The sequence below is a fragment of the Apteryx mantelli genome, chromosome 4, assembly GCF_036417845.1.
Source record: "Apteryx mantelli isolate bAptMan1 chromosome 4, bAptMan1.hap1, whole genome shotgun sequence".
Lineage (NCBI taxonomy): Eukaryota > Metazoa > Chordata > Aves > Apterygiformes > Apterygidae > Apteryx > Apteryx mantelli.
The window spans coordinates 60,193,703-60,221,473 of NC_089981.1; the positions used below are offsets into that span (position 1 = coordinate 60,193,703).

At 35.8% G+C, this 27,771-nt stretch overlaps 1 protein-coding gene across 1 annotated transcript in view; it reads left to right on the top strand.

Annotated features, from left to right (window-relative positions):
- Nucleotides 1–27,771, top strand: part of AKAP6 (A-kinase anchoring protein 6) — a 232,505-nt gene that overhangs the window by 127,250 nt on the left and 77,484 nt on the right. The window contains exons 7-8 of the mRNA XM_067295590.1: nt 17,203–17,351; nt 23,143–23,263. Of these exons, the coding sequence (XP_067151691.1) occupies nt 17,203–17,351; nt 23,143–23,263 (270 nt within the window). The remainder of the gene's footprint in view (nt 1–17,202; nt 17,352–23,142; nt 23,264–27,771) is intronic.

The window sequence follows — 27,771 nt, forward strand, 5'->3', positions numbered from 1 at the left end:
GGTCTCTCTGGTTACTCACATGCAAGTCAAGACAGATTTTGACTCTATTTATGTTGTTTTCAGTCCCACTGTGGTTTTGCAAGATTAAAAATGTGGTGAATTCAACTGTATGACATGAAAAGCACTCAGTAAAGTATTCTTTTAGTTGTAATGCTCTTTAATTTGATAGAGAACTCTCAAAACTCCACAAAGTGTCCTGCAGAATCCCACAAAATCTGGCAGATTGCACCAAAGGGATCTAGCATTTTTAGTGGGCAGCATTGCAGATGCCATGTCCGGAAAATCTTACATTTGAGTAGAAATGTGTGTGTGTGTAGTGAATATGAAACACAATGTAGGATTTAGTCCTATGGAAAAAAAAGTGCTTAAATTTAATTAAGGGAATGAAAGCTTTTTAAAAAAATCTTTAAAGTTTTAAAGCATTTCTATTTTTATTCATGTTTCTTTCACAAAAGTTCTTTCCTATTTAACAAAATGAAACAAACAAACAAAACCCCTGATGTGGCATTAATGTGGTACTTCTGGGAGCTTCAGAACTTCTAGTCTAAGGGTATACTCTTTTCTCTGCACATGTGCATACTGTCTTTGAGATCTGCAGATACTTGGATGCAATATGAATAAAGTATACAGTCCTTTAAGATCCTCCATTCCTTTCACTGCCAAATGCGGTGAACATTCTGAATGTGCAGTAATTGTAGAAATAGGTCTATGTTTCAACTGACTGTATTATTCAAGCCATCATATCCAGCGTCTTATGAGAATTTTATAACAATAATTAGTACATGTTCCACCTCTGTGTATTGTGAAAGGAAACAGAGGGAATCTAAAAGTGAGTGGACGGAAAGTCTTCTTTGTGGTAATAATAAAATTATAGAAATGGAATTTACCATATTTTAAGCAAAGCTGTCACTATCAGATGGGTAAATTTATAACAGAAGTGAAGGATTAGTAAGATGAAGGTATCTTTGTGGTATTTAGAAATGTATTTCAAAAGATGCTGAGGTTAACCTTTATTTAAAGAAGGATTTTTATACTGGAGCTCTGCATCACTTAATTTCACAGACTCGGACAGAGTTCCTCATGTTACATATGTGTCTGGGAACCTCCTGTGTTTCTAAAGAAGAATATTAACTTCAAATCAATAGTAAAGCTGCCTAGAGTCATAAAGACCTTGACTGTATCAGCAAAGTATTCTCCTGTTTGGTTTGAAAACATGAGTGTGTCTGCACTTGTTTAAATTCCTCTGCATATTTAGCTTGTACACCTGTAAATGGGACTTGTGCTACAGAAGGGCTGACCCTGATTCAGCTCACTTGCATCACTGCAGCTGCCCAGTGACTCCAGCTCCCAATGCTGATGATGCCCAACAGTGGGCTTTGCTACATAGTAGCACAAAAAACCATCACTTTCGAGCATGGTGTTTTAAGGCTCTGTGCAAACTCAAGACATTCAGATCATGTTTTCAAATCTGTATTTGCAGTCATAAGCTTACTTACCCTAGGGAACAGCATGATGTTAAAATGTTAGGTGTTAAAACAAACACAATGGGAAAGACAGCTATTACTGTTGACAAGGTTCTGGAAAATATTGCCCTGGACTCTGCTGTAGAATTAGCAGCAACCAATGGATCTGATTACAACTGAATTATTTTCGTTTACAAGGCAACTATTTAGATATATACGTAGATGCATGTTTATTAATTTTAGACAGAAATTTTGAAATATTGTGTGAGCTTTCTTCATTTTTCCATACTCTTAAGCGATCTTTCCCATTATATCAAATATTCAGTTAAACAAGTAGATACACTTTATATGTATATCTCATTTTTTAAAATAATGTGATGTATTTTAAAAAAAAGCATTGATATGTTGTATGATTTACAGTCTTGGAAAAAAATAACAGTCATAACTTTGCAGTTTTTGTGATGCAGGAAGATCAGATTTTTTAATGTTGGTTAATGCTTTACTAATTAAAGTGTGCATGTTAATTAAAGCAGAGGCTAATGTTAATTACCTATATTAATGGAATCTCATGTAGCACCTGCCTGAAGCAATGGGTTCAATTTTCAAAATATCTCAATTAAGGCTGAAACTTTTGATTTGCATCTAGTAGGGTTTCAATTAACTGCATTGCAAACTTAAATAACACACTTAAAGGGATAATATCACCAATCACATGCAACACAGTGGAATTGGTCGGTTCAGTTACTGACTACAGCTGTGAGAGCTTTCACCATCGGTAGGTAAGCACGATGGTATTGGCAAGTGATTATTGTCTAGGGCTGTCATCACTTCTGTGGCTGTTGTAAGAGAGATGATAAATTGCTGTACTTGGGTCTTGCTGCAATTCCATTGTTGAGGGGGGAAGAAAAAGATAGAATGATGTTTGCTCACATCCAGCATTTAATGGTGAAGATTCAGCTTGTTCCTCTGAAATAAATGACCAGTGTTCCATGAGATGGTAAGCCGTTTTATCAAATGGCAAAGCAGCATTTGTGATTAACTGAACAATGTTACAGTTTACTTCTCAGCCAAGCCAAGAGATGTGATTGTATTCCCAATTTCGGTTTCAGCCACCACAGCATTATGTGTTGACATGGGAGCTTTTAATGAGCAGCTTCAGGAAGCGATTAACAAAGCACTAGAAATAGATGCAATCATGTTGATTGGAAATTCTACCTAAGCTCCATAAACAAGACAGTAATGTCCTGCTACCATACAACTTTCTGTGGTAATTATTAGTGATGGTCCAGAACTTGAAGTTTTAATTGGAGCCTACTCCAGTAAGACATTGATGGTCGAATGAATGTCAAGATCAAAGCCATGCTAATTTTTGTTTATTTGGACATGCAGCTGAGGAATGGATGTGGGGTTCAGGGATAGGCTCCCAATCTTGTTCATAAATATAACACAAAAGTAGGCATCATTCCTGCGTGCACTGTGTGGGAACAGGACACTATAAAGTTATTTTTCAAACACGCTCAGTAAAGAGGGAGACTAGCTGGAATACAAGTTTAGCCTTTGGCTTTATTAGCTAGATCCCTCACCTGTAACTGTATACTTTCTTTCTAAAAACAGGCTGTAGTCCTTAGACCATCCCACTACACTGGATGCTGACTATCTTTATAATGAATTGATCATGCTTATTAATAAAAGTTCTAACAATTTACCGTAACACTCAGGCTTAATGCCACCATTTTAATTAACGCTATGACAAAGGCAAAAAAATCTTCCCTGTGTCAATCAATCAGTTTAAAGAGTTTGTGAGATTAGAATGAAACCCTTTTATCAAACTACATTTCAAATATTCGTTTTAAAATATTGTAATGACTTTTCATTTATAAAAGAGTTATCACTATGTTACCTGTCTTGCATCTGGATTAATCACAGTGTAATGAATTTTATTACTGTTTTCACTTCCAATAAGCTTGTACCCCAAGTCATGTTAGATGTTTTAGAACTCAGTTTTCTGTCTCTGGAAACAGATCAAGGTCTTTCATAATTTGAGTGCCCAGAATCTGCATGGTTTCAATAGTGATAATCAACTTTAACAGTATAGTGTATTTTACATGCTCTGTGTGGACACAAATTGTTGTCTTATTTATGGTTACTGGAAACTGATATCCTTTAATTAAAGCTTTCCTTTGACAGATACTTTTTGTGGTAGTTAAACTGTGGATTCTGAGGGTCAGTATGTATATTATTTTAGCTGCAGAAAATATCACATTTTCATAGGATTTTCAGGGTCAGGAGTTAATCTAACAAGATGAAGTAGGTATGCATGGTATACTTTGATTTGTTATTGTCATCTCAGTTAGACTTCCTTACATATTGTTTGAAGGAAAAAACCTACATTGTGCAATTGTATAGTCATGTGAACATTTGTTGCATGCATATGTGATATGTGGTCGCTAATGTCTTGAGAGCAGTGATTTTGTCATTCTCTGTGTTCTATACAACACCCAAAGCTTTGGACCCAGACTCTTTTCCCTTGTTAAATGAAAACATTCATTCACAACCATTTAAATATCTGCCTAAACTTAAGTAAAAATAGCCAAATATCATGTGCTTTTTGGATTCATGATAGCACAGAATACTTTAGCAATAAAGCTTGCAGTAATTTGGTAATATTAACTGCTTTCTAAATCAGAAAATATACAGCACTACCTGGCAGTATCTTGTGTAATGGTGATGTCTTTGATGAAAATCTGTTGAAATCATTGTATTTACAAGATTACTGAGTTTAGGTCTCTCTGGGTATTAGTTGGCCCAAAGGCACTTAGCCAATTAAGGCTATTGGAAAAAGAGAAAGCAATTCAACTAGAATCTTTCTGAAAGGAATCTTTAACAGCATTTACTACTCTTGTCGTATAGAGACTATAATGTAGCAGTTTAAGTATCTTGGGTATACTTGGTCTTGGTTTTATTTAACAAGGGTGTTTTTGTTATGTATGAGAGAGAGAGAGAGAAGTTTAATCCATTGTTTGTTAAAAATACAAAACAGGATATTACGTGAAAAGTGTCCTGAAAATGTGATTCTACAGTATCATTGTATTAGGAAACAAGGAAAATGAAGATACTGCAAATTTGGATGGATTATTTTCAATGGTGATTTAAAAGGCATCTGTAAAGTGCTCATTCATATGTTTTGTCTTATGGACTCCTCCCCTAACTTTTGCTTTATGAGTAAGTCAGGACCTTAGGTGCTTTATCCAAATTACATGTTCAGGATCAGGCCAAGAGTCACGACAAGTTTCTAATTGAGTTGTTGAGGAAAGTTAAACAACTATAATTGCATAGAATCTTTGATGCAATCTGCTATGCTCCAACATTTTCAACAAAAATGGGAGGAGCAAATTGGTTGAATCCTATTAGATATTTATAGGCTAGAATGTGTGGTATGTTTTTTAAAGGTTCATGTAAGATCCAACTGTGTGATCTTTACTCTAGCAAAATTCCCTTTTACCCCAAGGGTAAATTTTCCTAAATTCAATATGTAAAGAATTAAAACTAAGAAAGAATTTGAATGCTGGATATTGGCTTTTCAGAACTTTCTTTTAAAGTTATTTTTGGAACTTTGGGGGGAACTTCCTTACATAAGGATGATGTAAATCAAAATCTATCTTAGATCTCCTAAAATCTACCTTAGGTACCTTAGGTACCTAAAATCTACCTGTGATAAAAGATTTCCACTAAATTTTGTCTAGGTAATGCAGTAAAGTGGAATCACTTTAGAATCCTTGTCAAAGTAAGCAAGGTATCTAACATGTTTTTGTAAAAGAGCATTTGTCAGAAAAAAGATTTTATTGTTTATAAAAGAGATGTCACTTTTCTTATATTTTAGGGTTTTAATTGTTCTGTCACTTTGTCTTAGCCCTGAATAATCTCTCTGCATGAGTGGATCATATCTTAATACAAAATGTAGATGTAAACTGAGGTTTTTAAAAATAATTTTATATTGCATCTGTTTTTACTACATGTTACTGCATGTCTCTAGAGGCATACAGCATTTTTATTTTCAAGTAAATTTATATTAGTTGCAGTCTCCAGCTGTTTTAGATATATGATCATTTCCTGTTGGTACAGTTTCCAGAACAATTCCCTTTTTTTCTTCTCAAAAGAATGAGAAATTTAATTTAACAAAGACATCCTATAATTGCCTTTGTATCTAGCAAGGTATCTAGCAATCTAAATATTTTATTTTATTTAAAACATCTGTCTACATATCATATGACTATACAAGCCTATATCAGCCTTCTGAAAGACAGCTGCTGCCACTTTTATTTAATTTATAAGAGACCAAAAATTGCTCCTTTAGATAAAGCCAGTCTGCCACTGAGTCATATATAAAAAAATTTTGCAAGATGAAAATTGCTTGCATTTACAGTTCTTGTTAAATTAATCTAGGTCTTTTTTAAATTTAGAAGCATCCTTTCTCCTCTTTTTCCCCCTCCCCCCCCCCAATCACTATGGAAACATAGGAGCTTTGCATATACGTTTTTTTAGAAGCTCATTTTATTAAGACTGAACGTACCTTTCTTTTTAAGATGAAATGCAAACTAGAGTCACATCTTAATTGCTCAGCTTTTGGGATCTATTTATCTATTTATCTGTCTGCTGTCTTCATTTTTGCAAACATTTGGTACAATTTGGTCAGAATTTTCATGCAATTTTTCATAAAATACATAGGGGAAGTGATAATGTCAATATAGATCTTTATCTGTTTTGCATTGCTGAGCTTTGTTTGCAGTGATTTCTTTTTTGTAAACTATTTCCTGTATGAAGCAACTCATACAAAAAATAAAGTGTTTAATAGATAGTATCAATTCAGGCACAGCAGCACTCCTAGAAAAATAGACATAGGCATTCTACAGTATGTATAAATAAGACAAGTTTACCTTTTCCAGGGAAGTAATCAAAATACTCCTTTTTGGAGAACTAAGAGTATGAAAGGAAAATGTTTATGGTTCCCTACTGGCACACAGTTATGATTGACAGGAAAAAACAACATGTATGCCACATGAGACATCTTGTTCAGGAACTTTCAGGAGGGTAGTAAATTGATGTTGGCACAAACACAAAAAAATAAAATGACTTGATTCAGCAGTTTTCAATTCTAAATCCCTAAGCTCCAAAGAAAGAAGTAAATATTCATCAAATGATCAAAATTTATATTGATTTTTATTCTGCATTAGCAGCTCAAAGTCAAGATTCGTGACAGGGTAGATGTCAGTTTGAATGATTCTCTTTGAAATAAAGATATAGGCGCTGGGTTGAGTGCTACTGTGCATTCCTGAACCATAGGAAAAGACTATTAGAACCCTAGGAAGCTAAATTTTTTAAAGAATAGTATAAAGGCATGCTTGTTCTGTACTATTTTGATAACTAAATTGTTGTTATTAGTATTTAAAGTAATTCTTGCTTTTTTTCTGCTTTACTCCTTCCCTTCCATTATCATCTGAGGACAACTTTTTTTATAGAACTTCAAAGGAACTACAGTTCATGTACTATCGTAACTGAGTTAATATGAGTACTTCCCAGAGTAAATGTATTTTACAGTGAGGAGCTAGTCTGGCAGAGCAAGGGAAGCAAAGATTGTATCTTCATATTATACCTCTCTAATTTTGCAGTCTCTGCCAGGAAGTAAATAAAGATCTCGGGGCTGGGGGGATGGAGGGGGGATGGAAATTCAGGGAAAGAGGAAACAAGCATGAATGCAGCACTGTAACACAAATATGATGACTGTGATTACTGAGCTGTGAGTTTTAATGAGAAAGCCTGTATTACAGTGATGTAGAAAATCATAACCATCAACTCTAGTCTATAGGAGTATAATGGATCTCAGCCCCCCAGCAAAAAGTAAATAAATAAGTTAGTGGCATTTTTAACAAACTTAAATGTATTGAAAATAAAAAGGGAAGTTATCTCCATTATTTTACTGATGCAATATACTTGTTTTTTTAAGTATCTCAGTTTGCATTAAAATGAGATCCATTGTTGTAAATGGAAGAGAATAGAAAGTGTGTGTGTGTGTGCGGGTGGGGGGGGGTGTTAAATAAAATCAAGGTGAGGCAGAAACACCGTAACTACCAAAGTGTTAACAAATTTCCCAAATGTCCTAGGTGCTTACAATTCAGCAAACAACTTTAACAGCATAACTTTAAAATTAAATTTTACAAACATTATGGGTAATGCTTTAATAGTATGCAAATTGCAATGAAATCAGCAATGGCAAAGCTGACCTCTCAGCAATACAAATATTTTATGCTTAAAACAGTTATCTTTTTACAGTTCTCTCTACCTCAGCAGGTGTCAGATACTTCAAGAGGTTCCTCATCTGAGGATCATAAATAAACTCAAAGCAGCAGCAGTCTGTGCCTGCTCTTTACACAAGGCAAAATAATTGTATGAATCCATGTATTAAGCTGTATGTTTGCTGTTGCAGTGAAGTCAGCTTTGCTTTACAATAATTTTTGTGCCCTTAAAATAATTTTGGGGAAGCTTTAAAAATTATTAGTGTGAATTTTCTGTTTCTAATTGTCCTCAGCAACTTTATATGTGTGTGCGTGTGTGTATAAAATTTCACATTTATTTGCATAGGAAAATAATATACAGAGAAAAGTATTCAGCCTGCATTTCCCTGTTATTATTAAATGTGTTTATTAAGTAACATATAGGTTTCATCTTTCCTCATAGTCTGCTTATTCTTACTTGATTTTGCAGGGTGGACAGAGTCCTGTGTTCAGTCTGCACAAGTTGATGCCATAAAAGCAGGCATGATATCATTAGTAGCTCAATATGTAAATATTTATTGGAAGAAAGATAATCATTTGCTACTCATTCTAGTAAGAGGAGAAAAAGTGACATTAGTTTGAAAAAAAATTTATATTGTATAGTGAGAAAACATTTCCAACTCTAAGGATAATGTAACACTGAATAGGCTGGCTAGGCACATAAAGAAGTTCCTTCAGTTTCAGGATGAGTCAAATAAACATTCAACGTGAATCTTTGAGATACCCTCAGTATAGGCATCTGGACTTGAAAATATTTGAGAGAGACTATTGAGCCTCTCAACATATTTGACTCAAAATACTGAGTCAAAAGGAGACTTTAGCTCAAAATTTCTACAATTTTGTGAGTGTCTGTATGTTTAGGAAATTGTGGAACTGGTTGTTATAAAAATAGTCTTTGTATAGATTAAATTAATAAATATGAAACATTTGTTAAGCATATAAAAGTTTAAAACTGAGCTGCTTTGAAAAAATCAAACTCTTTATATGCTACTAAAAATATTTTCTATGTAACATGCTCGCAAATGAAGCAGTGTAACTACAGCACCATCTTATTAGTCATTACTGCATTTTATGTAGATTCCTTTCAGCATGATAAATAACAGAATTCTACAAAACTCTCAGTTCATCAAAACATAAAACAGGAGTACTGTTCCATCATACAGTAAAAGTAATTAAAAGACAGTATGTATTATCAAAGTAACTTCAGATACATACATTGTAAACTTAAAAAAGTAATATTATCTTATAATTACTTCAAAATGAGATTCTTAGATTTTACATAATTTTGAACCCACTTTCTACAAATAAACCATCAGATTTTACTTCACTATAAGTCAGTACAGCTCCCAACAGTGAGAAAAGATACGCTCAAAGTACATCTTCCTTGAGCATATGTGCATATGCTCCAAAACATGCACAAAGCTGTTTTCCCCTGCTAAAAAAGAGCATTTCGCAATAAAGGCTAACCCTATGGACATATATGGTGTCAACAATCCTTCTCTTACTCATGAAGGCCCCATTTACTCTGTGTTGTCATGACCAATGGGTCCTTTTACTGAACATTTTTATCATAGAAAAGAACTGTTTAAACGGTGCCAAGAAAGCTGCAAGGTAACTACGACTTCTGTCTCTCTGCGGCTGAAGGCTGGATGGTGGGAGCTGGAGGTAGTCACACAGTACCGACCCCAAACGAGAGCTCTGGGATGTGGCCTGTGCAGCAGGAGCAAGACTGGTACAGAGAATTTACTGAAGGCTGCGAAGCCTCCTCAATAACTTTTAGACTGCTTTGTGCAGTCTGTGCAATGCCCTACTTTAAATAACAACTGTGAGTGACAAGTTCTGAGCAAAATTTCCAAGAAGCGGGCATAATGTTTTTGATATTCGCTGAGTCATGCCTTCCTGGGGTGTGCTGGGTAGTTTTTCCTAGAAGGTATTGGTTTTGCGTGACCTACCTTCCCTCATCATTTTAAAATAGAAATGTACATGTCAATCTGCTGCAGAGCGATGTGCGTTATCACTCTGTGGAATTTCTCTGGCGTGTATATGTGCTCTCCTGAATTCTGAACATTGGCACCTTTTTCCTTGAGTGCATGGCCATTTTGAATGCCCAGACCTACAGATCTAGTCAGGTGCATTGCTTGTATGTGTGGTTTGGTACACAAACCTTATAGAGAAACATGACTTTTAGAAATATCAGTGTTTTGGATGATAGGCAAACTCTTTACAATCTCTTTTTAAGCCACTTCATTGTTCTAAAAGTGCAAACAGAGGGAATGGTAGGAACAGTCAAAACTGTGCAAATAATGGAGGGTTTAATTAAGTAAGATTAAGTTTACAATTTTAGCACATTGAAGAAAGACTTGCTGTCTCTGTGATTAGTCTTTCCTTTTCCTGACTACTTGGGGATGTTGAGGCTGGCCTGGAAATATATTTAACCTTGTTTTTGGGTACAAGTATCTGTGTTCTGACCTCCTGTAATGAATTGTTTGCTCTGCCAGACTGGAAAAAAACTAAGCCAGAAGGTTGTATTGATGAATTGCTACTTTAATAGGACATGTTCTTCAAGGTCTGTAGGAATGGGACTGTTCAGGCTTGCGATTGCTGTGGCATGCAAAGAGATGTCACTGAAGAAGTTGGAAGGCAAGTGGCAGATTTGATGAAATGCACTCTAATAAATATGTTGATGTGTTCAGCTGGATCTGCATCTTTGTTAATTTGTCTACAGTGCCTGGTTTTAGCAGGCACTGTTCTGTCATCGCAGCTCTTCTGTGAGCTTCCTTGTCAAAGCAAGCCTTTTCTCCACCTGCTCCTTGATTATTACCAACCCTCCTTTTGTGTCCTGCCTGTCACTCTTCTGTTCTGCAGGCTGGAGGTGCAGACCTGCAAGACGAGAAAAGTAGCAAGTTACTGCCCACTGTTCGGTTTCCTTTCTTACAAAGATTTTTTTCACCTTGCAATTTTGAGAGGCTGTTGTCAGAACTTATTTGCAATCTTGGAAGACTTTGGAGAGGTTAATCCTTTCTTGCTTTTCTTCAATGTTTTTGGCATTTGTGATACAGGGTACTATTCTAGATCCACAGCTGAGATGTGTTTGCTGCACAGGGCATGCCACACTCTTGTAGTGTATTTAATTTTACACTGAACAGAGCCAAAGGCATGGGGACAGCCAGGAATTAGACACCTGAGGTCCAGATTTCAAATTAACAGCATTATCAGAATACCACTATGGATTTGGTCAGACAGTGCTGCTGAGGCCATGCTACCAATTGCATTTGTGCTTCTACAGACAGTTGTAAAGTCACAGAGCGTGTTCATAATCTTTTTAACAAAACAGCAAAAACTACATATTTCTGAAAGCCAAGGGAAACCTGCAAAAACATATTGCTATTATTTACTGGCTTTTTTTTTTTTTTTTTTTTTTTAATGCTAGTTCTATGGCTCTGTTTGGGAACCTGGGAGAAGGCAGCCCTCTTTGCTATGACACAGCCCTACTCTACCTAAAATTTCATTTTATGGCCCCATGGACAGGCTTAAAATTCATTGTGATGTTACTGTAGGTCTACAGTGAGTTTAAATACCTTGACCAGTAACAGTCCTCTACGTGGAGGTTTCATATTGTTGCAAAACTTTTAGTACGCTGAAAAACAAAGTGATAAAGTTATTACTGATATAAAAGCATTTCTGAGATTTATGTTGATAAAAACACTTTGCTAAGATTTTAACTGGTAACAAGCATGCCCTGATTAACAATTAATTTCCTGCATGATCAAAACACAGCGTGTCCTTTGTAATAGGACTATCAAATGTTCAGCTCTCAGTAAACACATTTTATGATACAGGATTATTTTTTAATCTGATTCAGTCCTGAAGAGAGCGCACAGGATGAAAGATGGAAGAGACAGGGGAGCCAAAACCAGGAAGGGTAACAGACTGAAAAAGAAATAAGCTGCAGCAAGGTCCCCATTTAGATTATGGAGAGGGAGGGGAAAAAAAGACAAAAAAAGAAGAGTCACTATCCTGCTTCAGGAGCAAAAACAAATGCTTGTTATATAATGACACTTAAAATGCCTAGATGACGCCTTGGAAGTGCTCCTTGCATCCTAAGTGTCTTCAGGTACAAAAGACCTGTTGGCTGGCAGTGGGGATGGTGTGGTGGATGATCAGCTCCTTGCGGGGCCTTTGATCAAACTCCTGAGTACCAAAGAAGTCCATCTGTAAGCTGCATCTCCATGGAAGATACTGTGAGCCCTGTGCTCCTCAACGTCATCTTATTCAGTGGCTGCATCTGAGACAGAGTCAGGGTCTATTTTGTATCCGGTAATAAAACCTTCTCCACAACTTTATAATGTGGATAAGTAGTCAGAACACTCTGATGGAAAACAGAAGAAAAATCCTTCAAGGCACAGATATGACCACATAAATGCTGCTGTGATGCAACTTAATTCTGGTAAGGAATTACTCCCAGTTCTAACAAGGATAAAATTTGTCAAGAAATTCACCAATTATAAGGATATAAAGAGTGCCAAGCTCTTTGGATGTGCATCCTTTTAGAATGATGCAACTCAGTTTGCATTGCTATAAAGTATACATATAGATGAACCTTCGAAGTGTACGTGCGGCAGAATACCATCCGACCACTCCTTATCTGGCAAACACTGGTACATGTGCTTTAATTTAAGAGACAGTATTTTTATCCAGCTTAAGTTCAACTAATGGCTGAGGAACTAAACTTTGTGTGCATTTCATATGTAATTCTATAGTAATTACAGTCTAGAGTAGTAATATAGCTTTCCTACAGCACTGTACAAAAGGGATAATGCAAGATATGCTACTTCCATAATTCAAATTCAACTGACTGTATTGTAATTTGAATATTTAAAAAACAGAATAGTTTGCTTACAGTAACGTAGTTCATAACAGAAGACTTATGCTCCCTAGGAAACAGTGTTTGAAAATATTTTCCTTTCTACAGCAATTCAGTAATATTTATTTTAGTGTATTCCAATATAAAAATTTTTGACAGCAGAACAACACTAGCACTGAGTTCTCATCTCCAGTTTACATTGGTGTAAATTTTGAGTCTCTCAGTTGACACTCTGTATACAATATAACCTCTCCGTCTCCTTCCTTCCTCACACAGCAACAGCCATTATCCAGTGTCTTGTCTTTCTTCACTTCAGAATAAGGTCATTCTAACATGTAGGTCTAACAAGAAATACAATGTATTTTCATTGATTTGTTATTGTCAGTGATTACCCCTTTGTGTTATATAGTGTCCTGTATAGTAAAGGACATTTTATGTTGACATGCAGAGCCAGTCTTAAGGAACAGAATCTGCACCCAGGCTCCCTCAGTTTATTTATAAACTCTTGCTTTTTGAAAAATGAGCTTTCTGAAGACAGCCTTTATTTAATATTTACCATTATTAACCGATTACTAAAACAGAATGTTTGGCACTAGTGTAGTTTTCCCCCACAGAAAACGGTTTTTTCAGTCTTGTTCAGAGACTGGATCTTCCACACTCAGAAAAATCAGAGTTGTGTCCTCAGATTACTGGAAGTATCCCCATTTAATTTACAAATGAATACTGTGAACTCATTCCTTCATGGTAGGACAGTGACTATTACAGAATCTGTACATGTGTTTAACCTGACCATCACCAGCATCTTCTCAGCTGTGTCTTTATTGGAAGAATGATCTCTTATCAAAGCATCATGAAGCAGAAAGCACAAAGTTAATTTCTGTTTTGTAGCTGGTGACCTGGCAGTCATCAATATTGCTGATTATCATTCCTTGCTTTTCTTTTCTTTTAATGTAGTTGGTTTTTTCACATGCTTTAACTAACTACTTCCTCTGAAAGAAGGAGTTAAACTCCACTTTTGCATTGGGGCATTAAGATGAACAGTTGTCTCCCACCCAATTTCTATTATATATATTTGGGGTGATGCATATCTCATTAGCCTTTCTCAGGATTTGCTAGACATCCATGTTCATAGTGGTGTGTTAGTGATAGAGATTAAGTTCTCACTGTTCTGTTAAGTAAAAAGAAAGTGTATCTATCTGAAAATGCAGACGTTGTTCCATGGCGCTCTCAAAATAAGGTAGAAGGTAAAACAAGTAACTTTTCTATCTTTGATTAGCAATTAATAAAGAAGCTACTGTATTCTGCCAGAATACTGCAAAGCTAGTGCTTCATTACCACTACAGATCTTAAGATGAGAATAAACTGCAGTAGATTTACTTGTACATCTGTGCTATACCAAACATTTTCTAGACGGTGCCTGTTAGTTCAGCTTCTGCAGAATGTAGCTTTTTGAAACTTAGGCTGATCAATACCCCCTCAAGGTCTTCAAAGCCTCTCTGCACTTGCAGTTGAAATCAGTAGAACAGGGATGAAAAAGTACAGCAGTGTGATAGATGAATTCATACACAAAAGAAATCAGAGAGATCCATCTGAAAGTCTATGCTGCCTGAGTTTCAGTTGCTGTAAATGTTCATAGTAGTTGAAGAGAGCAGTTGGGTTTGAAAATAAAAGTAGTTGATTTATAGAGGGACCATATTTCTGAGGTAGAGAATCTGGGACACAATTGCTTGTAGAGGAGCAGGAGTCATAGAATATGGTGTTAATGGAGTTCATAATCTTCAGCACAGGAGGGCCTGATAGCTGTGGAGACGGTGAGGAAGAAATAGTGGGTACTCATACATCCCTCCCCGCATATTTACTTACTCTTTTTGTCCTGTTTTTCATTTTCCCCACTACTCTATTTCATCTTCCTTTTTCTTCTCCTATTTTTCATATCCATTAAAGTTTTTACCTGTTTGCAAACATTTTTGCAAGTCAGCAGAGACTGAAAGTCTGAGAAAGCTGACTGAAAGAGTCAGCTGCCTTGACTTTTCTATTTCTTCTTTTTTTTTTCTTTTAAAATATAGAATAAATATGGAAGGGAAATTAGAAAATACCAAAAATGTGAGTCTGAAGTACTGGAATAGTTGTGCTATTTGAGAAATAGCATGTGTTCATATAATTTAGACCTGAGTTTTAATTCATATATGCAGGATGTTCTAGAGTTTAGGTTACATGCGAAAGCCTAATCTTTGGAATTCCATGCTTTCAGAGTACTTTGAGTTTGAATTGAGTTTTTTTGTACATAATTTAAATTAAAAAAAAATTGAAATAGGAAAAAAACCAAGAAGAATAATTGCTCTAGTTATGTCCATTTCCAATTCCATCCTGAGAACCAGTGAAGTTATTTGCTTTAATTATTCCAAAAAAATTCACCTCTAGGCTTAAAGTAATCATGGAAGTTTTTTTTTTTAAGGTAATTGTTTGGAAAGTTACCAGTCACTCACAATAGGGGTTTAGACTGAAAGTGCCACCTCAATCCTAACTAAAATAAAAAGTTAATGAATAAGTGCTTTCTGGTAAAAATAAAATAAAAGAGCAAATGCAAACACTTACACGGACAGCGCAGAATGCAGAAAGGCATCAAAGTAAGTAAAGCTCAGCTGAAAGATTATCCTTGCTGGTGAAAAATCCTTCTGAAAAGGAAATTCAACCAGGAACCCCTTTAGCCTATGGAAGGAGATTGTTTACCAACCTAAAGGAAAATGTACTTGTATGTGGTGGGGGAGTCAGAATAAGATGTTATTTGTTTATTTGCTTCTTTTGGTAGTTTCTGAGTTCTGTAAACAGCAGTTTTAGTTATAGTTTCTGAAAACAGTATGTTTTAAAGCTCTATTTAACTGTAGTGATCTACTCTCACAAACTGGATGGTCCCTACCAGTCCCCACTAGTTGTCTTGTATTCAAGTATTGCTTCTGCACTGGTAACTTTCCGTGGTTTCATTCCATGTTGCTTTGGGTTAGGTATGGAAACCTGGTATTTCATTTACATATGCACTAAAAGACCTGAATGGTTTAATTAAGATTTTCATCTCCTATCTCCTTGGAAAATTGCTAGATTTTTTTTTTTAATTTCTCAAAAACATTTTGGGATTTACAGCTAAATGTAGCAAACTTCACTGTAAGAAGCTACTGGGAGAGAAAGCTGTATATGTTTGAAAGAGAAGTTTAAAATGGAAATGGCATTTCCACATCAGTTATACTACTACTCAGCAAAAATGGTATCAGTGCTAAAGCAAGGTATAAGCAAATACTCATAACTGCTGTCCTCACAAGCTTATAAAGACATTCCAGCTTTCTTTCAGACTTACTTTACTGACAGTCTTCAATGCCTATTTCTCTTCACTTGCCTGCATTTTTCCTTAGTCTAGACTTTGCAATTGCCCTTCTCCTTCTGTTCTCTTTACAGCTGCCCCGGCTCCACGGACCAGCAGCTCTGCCAAGCTGTCGGCAAGCACCCGTCTCCCCCCCCCCCCCCCCCGCCCTTCTCTTCCCTGCCTCCTGCAGTAGAATTTGTAGGAAAGCTCCTGTACATCATTTCCTCAATGTTTGTTGCATTTATTTGTCGTAGTATCACATAGCTAAGCAGGCATTCTCCTAATGGGAATAGGGTATGTAGTTACACAGAAGTAGCAGGTTTTGAAGCATTATCAGAATTTGTAATGTGTGGGTTTTTTTGGTTTTTTTTTTTTTTTTTTTGGTAAAGCATATCAGAAGAAAACAATAGCATATCGGTCCCAAAGTACTTCTTAACTTCTTCTACCCTCTGTTCTCTTCCCTGTTCCTAAGGGCAAGTGTGGCAAACAGCAGATTTCATCCTCATATCATCTGGTGCTGAGCCCCAGAATCAAACTGATCACCACAGCTGCAATAAATAGTCTATTCAATAAGCTATGATGCCAAATATTATTCAACATTCTTTTGGACAGTCAGAGTCTGATGGAAAACAGCACCTCTAAGTTATTGCCTTTTTCCTTGCAATCAAAATTGCTGAGTAATCAGTGGAAACCAGATAGGAGAAAGCAGAATGTGAATAATGCCAATTTGCTTGTTTTTGTTTACACTTACTATTTAAAACAAAAATATCTACAGCAGTATGGCTTTAACTGTGGTGCACAGGCAATGTGTTAACAAGATGAGTCTTGAAACCTGTGGAAATGTTATTTATATACCTACTTTTTCTGTCATAGTGTATGATTTCTAATATTTTTTTCAGTCACGTCCAAACATTTTTATGCAGCATTTGATTGGATGTACGTCTCATGGAATATGTAGCACATGCTCCAGTGGAAGCCTAAATAGTTCACTTCTAACAATTGGGAATACACTGTACTTTCATCTGATTTATTGATTTAGCCTTTTTGAGTATCATGCAAAGAGAAAAATTATAGTGTGAATATTCCTCTTGGTTAAATTGTTTGTTGCAGTCTAAAAGTAGTTGTTTTAAATGCATTCTTTCTGAATTAAAAAAAATAAATCTGTTTTTTCTCTTTGTTTTCTTTCTCTAGGCTGAGGTTCAGCTATGCTATCTGGAAGCACAAAGAGATGCTGTTGAACAGATGTCCTTAAAGCTGTACAGTGAGCAGTACAACAGTAGTAGCAAGCGAAAGGAAGAGTTTGCTGATATGTCAAAAGTTCACACAGTGGGAAGTAATGGGTAGGGAACTATTCTTTTTGTTGTTTTATTCTTACTGATCTGTATTTTTTTACATGATATACTTTTTCTTACTTCTAAGTTAACCAGGATTTTCCTTCCTAGGCCAAGAGGCAGGGGGAAACTCTCTATACTTTTTTTTCATATATTAATGCAAAAATTAATGAGTTCTGGCTAATTTATCTAAATTATGTTTTGTTCATAGGACTACCTAATTTTATCTAATAGCAATCCAATATTTCCATTTAAAACATGTTACATGTCCTTAGGCTTCAGGCTTTTCTCCTCCAATTTATTCATTTCTTTTTATTTCTTAGTATCTTTCAGTGAAGTATTTTCATAACATGTTAGTACCTCTCAAAGCCAATTCTCTATAATCATAATTCCACTAGTGAAGAGGAAAGATGAATGTGAAGACGGTCACTTACAGTTTACCTGTTCAAATATTACCCAGTTTTGTATGCTTAGAAAGATGCAGTTTTAACTGTTTTCTCTTGAGTTGGTCATCTCAATGTTTTTTAACCAACACACACACACACACGTGTGCGTGTATGTATTTATGTATGTATGTATGCACAATTACTTGGCAATTTGAGCAAAGAATCATGGACATATTAATCACTGAAATGTGCTAAAATGAAGCTTTTCTAGAATGGCTGCCCCTCCCTTTTTCACAAGCAAGAATTGCTTGTTGTTCTGGTTTAAGACTTTCTTGAAGACCTTTTTAAAACCATACCTACCAACTGCCAGCTCCCCTAAACGTACACGAAAACATACCAGTTAGTCACTGATAGTGCTGGACAAAGATAGTTCAAAGGAGCTGACCAGTGCTTACTGATTGGGTACATCCTCATCCCGATACAAGTTTTCTGCTAACGAGTAAATACAGTGGAACTTTTCCCTTCTATTTCCTCTGTAAGGAAAATCATTTACTGAGGTGCTCTTGAGCTCTTTATCTCCAGAACTTCCTTCTCCAATCGTTAACTCAGTGTTGAGGTCTTGGAAACAGTTTTATTAAATTACCAACTCTAAAGATAAATGAGCCTTGTAAACATCCCCTCCTATTATATGGAAAGATGACTGTTTTAGAAAAGTTGATGTGGGCTAATTATGTAGGATTACTGAGATCTTGATTACATATGCAGAAATCTGTCAGATTCTCAAGCGTGCTAGTGTAGCTAGTGCCAACCGTAAAAATAATTTGTTCAGAATTGGTGTGTATATGTATATAAATGTGCACTGGAGGCTAAATGTTCAAAAACAGCTTCTAATTTTGCAGTCACAGTTGAAAGTGAGCAAGACTTAAGGCTGGGATTTTGCATGGGACATAGGAATGTCTTGGCAGACATTAACAGGCTTTGATTTTATTGAGGACAGGGACTCCAAAGCTTTAAACCTCATGGCAAAAATCCAACTTATACCTCTACATACCTGATTTTGCAGGTAAAACAAATAGTGTGGCACTTGAATGCACCTGTAATTTCATGCCTATTACTGGTGATGGTAATCTGATAGGGTTCCCCATCTTTCCTATGCTGTGACCTAGATTTAAGTCTTGGGCCAACTCCCTGGGCCTTCATGGCCATGCCAGGCCTTGTAGGCTCAACAATGGCTTGCGGAGCTAAAGGTCTGGAGAAAGACGGATACAATACCACATTTTCAGCCAGTGTAGAATATGCGTTGGGCTGAATTCAGATGGAAAACTTCTAGCTGAACCAGCCTGAAGTATTGTATTGAGCACTATGGAATTGTCTTTCAATTGCAAACATATGGCTCTTTGAAAATAAGGTTTATACAACAGTTCCCTACAGCATGAAAGCTGTGGACAGAATTTCCGTAGCAGGATGATCAGCTAGAGACTTTGAGGTCTCTACAAAAAAGGGGCCAGTTTAAATAACTGGGAAAATTAGAGTATCATTCCATTTGTTCTTATGGAAGTTTGGGCTAGGTTAAAAAAAAAAAAAAAAAAAGCGTTCACAGGGAGAACTAGCATTACTGTAGATGGAAAATTGTGTACATTGTTGGGTAAAAGATTGGGAGATTTTGTGTAGGAAATAGCTAAACTGAGATAGTTAAGGTGGTATCTGCAGACCAAGGTGAAGAACAGAAGATTTCCTGTAGAAGTTTGAATGTTGCAATGACATGAAAATGGCTAAAGGGTCAATGAAGAGAAGAGAGTGGGTATCCATTGCATGAGAACAATGTCTATCCAGGCAACAGGGAGTAACCAAGAAAAGCTGAGAGCAACTGCAAAACGTTATGGCAGATATGGTTGGAGATCTTCCACCCCATCAAAACCAGTGAGGAATTTGTAGAGATATCACTGGGAATTATGCTATAACAGCATTTCATAGCGTGAAAGCCAGGTCTTGGGATCTTTTCGTCAGCTAGTATTGGGGCTTTATGGATGGGGCTCTGAGGTAAATGCATTATAGAAGGCTCCAAATAAGCACAGAATATAAAGCAATTTTAAAGTTTTCAAGGTCAGAAATTTGATTTCTTCTATAACCTCCATATAAAAACACATGTATGGAAAGGAGTTCCAACAAATGATGATCCAGAAACATGAAAGAATTTTTTGTCTGGCTGAATTTTTTGGCAGGTGTACCAGTATGCTTACAGTATTTCTAAATGCCATGTGAGTTTTGCCATCAAAGAAATAAAACAGACTGGAAGTATGTGTTAAACATGGGGAAAAAAGCTGATGGAAATAAATAGCTCCACATTCCTTTTTATTTATTAATGCCATAGACAAGCTGGTTTTCTCATGAGAAGGGCGCTCATGAATTTTCATTCAAAATAATAAACTGATGTCCACATTTTAAGAAATATGTTTAGGGTTCAAGGGATTAGACATGTAACTCTGCATATCTGATTCCCTGTTTACCAAGATAAAACACACATCTTAATGTCATTTAATTATTATGTAGCTAATGATTTTAGTTTATTAACCATAATCTACACTAAGGAAGATGTAGTTACCTGCCCTTTAGCTAATCTTATACTATTCTTACTGGCAATGTTTGGGTACTTTTAATGGAGGACTATGTTTTGCATAAAATAAAATAAAAAGATGACTTTTTTTAGCACTTGGTGGATTTGGATAATCTACCAAAATTAGTTCATTTGTATGGTTCCTGCATCTGTAACACAGATACAGTATTTCAGAAGTTATGCTTTCCTTGATTCTGCCTGAGGCAATATGAAAATGACCTGCTAAGCACAGAAAAAACTTGATTCTCAATATAAAAGGAATTTTCAATATACCACAGAAATACTGACAGTTACATTTTAATCTTAACTGGTCACTGATCCTACATTTGCTGGTTTTCGTTAATATCTTTTTAGGGGCTTATTACTTTACATCCTTTTCCAAATTGATAGTAATCAGCATTTCAATTTAGATGTAGGGCATTAATTTTAAAAAGAAAGTATTTTTTGAAAAAATCAGAGTTATTTCAGAACTATTAAAAATATTGCAGTCAAATTCAAAAAAATACATAGATGATGCTCGTAGGCTGCCTTCACTATCTTCAGGCTCAGGCAGATGACTGCCATAGTTTGCCTAAAAGTGTTTCCAGTTGACTTTATTTTACAGCAGAAAACAAGAAAGAGAAAAGTATTTAAACTATGAAAAAAATCCCTGTAAGCCTTACATCCCTTCTTGGGCTTTTTCCAATGCATCCTGTTTCCCTCACTCGTCATTTTGGGTTGAGTTGCTGTTTAGAAGGTTAGTTAGAAATCAGACTGCTCAGCTGTTTCCTAGTGCTTACATGTGTTTTGTAAAGGTCAGGGCCAACTGCTTTCCTGTGTCTTTAAAGGATCAATTAATTCTTTTACACTGATAAGAGGACAAATCTAGACTGTGGTTTTATAGACCCACAGAGAAAGCAGGTGCTTGGATCGAGCACATACATGTATTCTACAAGTTGTGTTAAATTTCCAGGCCACCTTCTGGTTTTGTTTCCAAACACATCCCATCCCATTCTCGCGGCAGAAGGTGTTGAGCATTGGATCTAGGGTTTGATTCCAGTCATCTTCTTGTCTTGATTCAGATTTTCAACGGGTACAAAATGACCAAGCGCAACTGAAACTATACCAATTTACATAAAATGAAATCTGGCCTCTTACAACATAAAATATGTTTTTTAGTAACTACCTGTCAGTTTTATGACTTAGGATAATTTTTGGATAAGACATAATGGAAAAAAAGAAGCAATAGATACTGAAGATACAGAAGGGTTATACATTTCTCTGAGGAATGGATAAAGATTGTTTCATTGCATATATACCATTTGAAATGGAGTTTAGTTTTATTTTAGTTTCAAAATGAGATCTGAGCCAAATACCTTCTGAAACAGGAGAAATGCCCCGAACTCCAAATGAAACTACTATTTTTCAACAATAGTAACTTGGCCTTTTATGCTAGCTCTTCTTTATAATAGCAGCATTGCTTATCTTCTCAGGACACTGAGCAATCTTTAGCAAGTACGCCTCTCATAAATTATTGAGTATAAGTATACTAAATACAGTGGATTAATCTAGAGAGTTACTTCAGAAGCAGGAATCGACACCTGTGCATTATACAAGGTTTCTTTGTTGTCATCTCATTGAAAATGAGATGCTTTCTTCTGTGCTTTCTTCTGTCTTGCTTTCTTTCTTCCAAAAAGACAGTTCTACTTGTCACACCTTTATCTATAAGGTTTCAAAACTACCATGCATATGATACTCTAGTTAATAACAACTGAAACTGCTATAGTATTAATAACATATAAAAACATGGGGTTTTTTTGTTTCTCTGTTGCAATACTGCTAATTTTTGCATGGGTATTTGCTAAAGATGTGGAAAATTAAGAAAGTTTTTAAGAATTGGAGAAATGAGCTTTGGTGGAACACGCAATATTGTTTGATTATTATGGGGGATGTTGGTGCTACGACAAGGCTTTTGTTAGTTCCAATTCTGCAAGTTTAAAGATTCCTTTCCAAGGGGTATCTTTCTGACGAATGTGCAGTTTTTCAGCATGTACCTTCTGTCTTGTATCACAGTGTTTTAGAAGAATCTATGCTTTACTTATTCACTAGACTTTCAATAGAGAATCACATTAATCCTTTTAAGCTCCTTATTCTAATGATTTATTTTGTTGAAAACCGTAGTGATCCTCCTTTGAATTTTAATGATTGCCGGCTATTCAAGGATTCATTGTTTTGACTTCCTGTCCTTACCTTTGTTTCTTACATGTCTGTAGGGAACACCTGTCTAATACTGTATCTGGCCTTAGTTCTCACTGGCTTACCATATTCACTCAAGCCTATCTTAAGGCGTTAGGTTGAAATGCTAGCTACTCATCCATGAAAATAAATGTAGGATATTTACAGAGATGGGCAGATAGACAGCAGAGGGATGGTTGAATGGATTGAGTCATTTTTCTATGAAAGTAATATTTTTATATGAATTATATCAAGATGATTGTTGCAAAGTTTGCTCAATATAAAGTCAGCACTTTAAAAACTATTAAACAACATTATTTATGGGGGATTTCTATTTCAAAATTTTTGAAGCAAATGCAGTATGCCAACAGTTGTCAGGATCTAGCATCAGCCGCTGAATTTAGGTCATGGCACTGGCTTAAATTGGATTTCAGTTTTCATTTTCATCCACTCTGTATAAATACAAAACGTCTCTTTAGAAATAGAACTAGGAACATCATGAGTTTTCAAGAATATATTATTCTAATACAAGATTTTAACAACTACCCTGTATTTATGCATAATACATTTTATTCCTTATCTACAGCCTTTTGGACTTTGATTCCGAATACCAGGAGCTCTGGGATTGGCTGATTGACATGGAATCCATCGTGATGGACAGCCATGACCTGATGATGTCAGAGGAGCAGCAGCAGCATCTTTACAAGGTTAGCGCTACCGTTACTGCCTTTACCTAGCTATAGAAGATCTGATTAGCTTGACAAGTCTTTCTCTCACAGGATATCTCTGCGTTCATTGTATGTATCATGGTGTCTATTAGAATTCCCTTCCCTGTCCCCAACCTCATTTCCATCCCCTGTGCGCTGACAGCCTGCACCGACATCATAATTGCAAGAAAGTTCCCTTTATCACATTCTATTTGGTGTAATTCTATAGAAGGACAAAGATTTGTCTTCAAGATGAATAGAAATAAATGAAACTGCATTAATAAATAGACTGAAACAAAATGAAGGAAAAAAAATGAAATGGTGGCATTTAACAAAATGTGTTTTGATTGGAGCTTTCAGCTGGATTTTTATCCACCTTTCAGACCTTTTCTGGGAAGAAAGAAATTTGCCTTGATTTTTTGGTTTGCTGCTGCCAGGATACAGGACTCTTCCAATTTAATTTTTATTAGTTATACATAAAGCAGACATTGTCATGTTAAGTCAATACACTTGCTTGTGATTTCAGCAAAATGATTTTGAACTTGCATATTGATTGTAGGGTCTTTGTCTAACATATAGGTACACTGTTTCCCTTATTTGTCATAGAAGGCTTAGCCCAGAAGCTTTATCACTTCTTTTAGCTAGTGAATACTTTTAAGAAGTTCCCCAAAATGCGTGATTTGATCTTAGATCTGTTTCAGGCTTCACTGTGTGTCTGAGAAGCTTTAGTCTATGTGTATAAGGGGTGGTGGGGGAAAGAAAGGAGGGGCTTGCCACAGAAATATCAGGCTGCAGTAAATCTTCCTCATTTAGGCAATTTTTATTGGAATAATTCTGACAGTTGTCATCCTTGAATTGCTTTGAGCATATGGCATATTTCAAAGAGCAGATTGTGAATCATAAAAAATAAAATTAATAACTAACCACAGAATCAGCAACAGTATAATGACAAGAAACAACTACCCTCTAGCTTTTTTTTATTTCTTATTGAATAAATGGTACATTCAAGGTCAAATAGAAGTTGTTTTCTTTCTTCTGTGGTTGCATGATTTGATAATTTATTAAATATAATTTATTTTTTCTTGCTTTGGCAACCTAATTTCTTGATGCTCTTCATAAATTTTATTCTAATTTTAGTCCTTTTATTTAACATACCTAGTGAGGAGGTTGTCAAAGGAGTTAAATATTTTTTAAAATAGAAAATGTGTTTCAGATCCAGCCTATAGTAGGCTGCAAGTGAGTTTAATTCAGTGGCCTCCATTTCTTCTTTGGCAGTCATTTCTTAAAGGTAATAACATCTTTTTTTATAACTCACTAAATACGAATCATACTTAATTACACATTAACTGTCCTGGTCCTGGCAGAATAAACAATGTCAGAAATGCATAAAAAGTTTCTTTTGAGTCCAGAATAAGGTGTTTTGGTAGGGCTAGTCTATATAAGAGCAGTTTGTACCATGCCTAGTCTAACTACTAGTTTCAGTCCTATACTAAAAAAATCAACAAATGTAAATCAAATTTTAAGAGAACAATCCACCTGCCAATATGAACAAGAACAAAGCTTAAGCAGTCAGCCCAAATATTCTAAACAACTAGAACTTTGGAGTTTGGTTAAGAGATGACTGAGGAGTGTCCATGAAGTAGGATGAGTATTTGCAGGTAGTGTAAAAAGCTTGAGTGAATGGCATTAAGATCTACTAGCCTTTAAAAAAAAAAAAAACCCTCCCAAAGTAGTGTTGAAATCCCCATAATTCAGACATTTAAAAGTAGACAAAAGGAAACATTAGCAAATGTAACTGAGGCAACAATTCTGCACTGGCAAAGGAAAGATCACATAAATCACTAAGTCTTTATCATCCTTAATTTCAGACATTCAAGTAAAAAAAGGAATCATGTCCTTAAAACAGTATTAATAGTTCTAGAAAACTAGCCTAGCAAACCTTTCTTCTAATCCATAGTGACACCCTATTTATTCAGGAGGTCTTATTCAGAGTCCTAGCTGGTCTGCCTAGTGCTAGCAGCTATGTGGCATCAGCACTGCCCACACTTCACAGTGAACACAGAAGTCATTCTACTCTGTAGGGAAAGAAATCTGTAGAGAGACATTCAGGCACCTATTATAATCAGAATTCCTCAATGATGTGGGGTGTTATGAAAACACAGGTCTTGCTTTAGTCATTCTTTATCAGTTACAGCTTCAAATATGAACCTGCTAATTGTACTCTCTGCTTTTTGGTGGATTCTCCTACACCCACAGATCCCTCTTCTCAGTTATTGAGCTGACAAGTAATTGTACCTCTGAGCCAGCTCAGCAAGCTGCCTCTGCCAGGAAACCTGCTGTGGTATCACTATTACCAACAGTAATCATTGCCCCTAAGGAATCTATGAATGGGAAGGAGCTATGATAAAACAGGTAAATCGGAAGGGAAGAGCATACATTAAAGCAGCATAACATAATATATAAATGCTAAAATTGCATATGGGAAAATAGAATGTACTTTCATGGTTAGACTATTTTCCCAGTACTCTATTTTCAGATTTAGTATAGATTTAAGTCAACTCTCAGCTTAATTTTGTTTTGTAATATTCTAGGAGCTTCTTAGTTTTTATTAGGATTTCTATTATCTCTCTTTAACTAAGTTTTATTTTGTCCATAAATGTAAGAGGAGTATATAGCGCAGCCATATTTTTTTTAACTCTGAATATGTATGCTGACTCTCTCTAACACAAAAGTGGCTAGTATTGTTGGTTCTTATTTAAAATCTCCTAGATTCAAGGGCAGACTTCCAAAAAGAGAAATCTATTCTTCATTCCCCTCCCTGCCCTGCCCTGTAGCCCTAAATGATTTCAGCTTTATGCTGTTAAACTAACTAATGATTTGGAAAATCAGCTAGTGTTTGTTAAAATGGCAGCCAGTCACAGAATGAATAGCTGACAGTTTATTAGTCCTATAATGCTTTATCTATTAACTAAGAAAAAATTTAAAAGGAGCATCTCTGTTGTTTTTTGGAATCTCACGTCCTTGTACTGCTCTAATAGCTCAGTTTAATGCCAATTGTATAGTGTTTACTTCATTTTAATCTACTGCATGTGAGCCTGATCTCATAAGCTCTAAGTACATAGAACTTGCATTGACTTCAGCTGGATTCTTATGCCATTACTGGAGGATCAAACCCAAAGAATTTAAACTCTGCTAATTAGTCCTTTAGCAGGAACTTGAGTAATTCTCTACCTTGAATGTTCAAAAATGAAGCACATCAGTATTTATTGGAGCTGTGGAGATTAGAAATGAGTAGACTAGTCAGAAAAGTTAATGATAATTCCTTCCATTTTCCTCAGAAGATTAATTGCAAAACTTAATTTTGTTAGATTAAAACCTCATTTAAATAAGTACGATATGATTGTTAAAATTGTTAGTACAGTCAGAATAAAATTAACCAAACATTTTTTAAAAAAACAAATAAAGGAAATTATATTTTTCTATTTGATTACAAGTAAGGTATCGTGTCTGTAATACAAACTGCGTAAGCCACGTCTTGCAATACTAAGTCTTCAGCAAAGATGGACTTGATAGTGGGAAAAAAAACCTTAAAAGATTTTGAAAAATTAGTTGACATGGCTTTTGACCAGGTTAACTACTAAACTATTCCATCAAAGGGAAGCAATTCACTGTATTAAATAACATCAAAATGCACATCAGAAGGATACCTTTCAAAAAAAGTGGAGGGGAAAAAACCTCCCAGCAGTTTTTGTTTTCCTGCTGGAAGCTCTGGTTCCTGGGAAGGTGCAGTTCCCGTTCTGCTCTGGGTGTGCTGCTGCTCCATTGTGCCTCTCTCGCCGGCTCTGTGCACTGTGGCCCCGAGTGGATCAAACAAACCGTGGTGAAAGTTTCGCTCATTTGCATCACTTCTAGACAGCCCTGTCGTACTCTTTGCTGACAGGAAATCACTGTCTTTGTCACCTTTTTTCAGTGATCTCCTTTTGGCAGAGATTGGCCATGTGACCAGGATTAATCACAACAACAGTTCTGGCTCAGAACTCAATGACATGTTTTCCTCAGCACTTCCAAAATGGTGTAGAGGAGTCAGTAGGAAATGACTACATTAATTTTAGAGTGAAAAGATAAGTAACACTTAAGGACTAATGCTATAACCTGTGGAGCTATTATTCAAATTAAAACTAATTTATTGGAAACTTGTGAAAAAAATGGCCTTTAATGCAACAGCTAAAATAATCTTAGACAAGTTCCTGGGTTTAAAAGAAGAGCAAACTATATTTAAAGCAGTAATATAAATACATAAAAACTTAAACATTTGAAACTGGAGGCTGAAGTATGTAAAGTGCTTACTTAGATGATATGAATAGGATACTGGCAAACAAAAGCAGCAGTGTGCTCCGAGAATGCTCCGCTTAAAGGAGTTTCCTTGGCAACAGAAATGCAGTTCCAAAAGTAGACAGAACTTTCCTCAGAAAACATACTATTAATAACAACCTTCCGGAACAACTTGG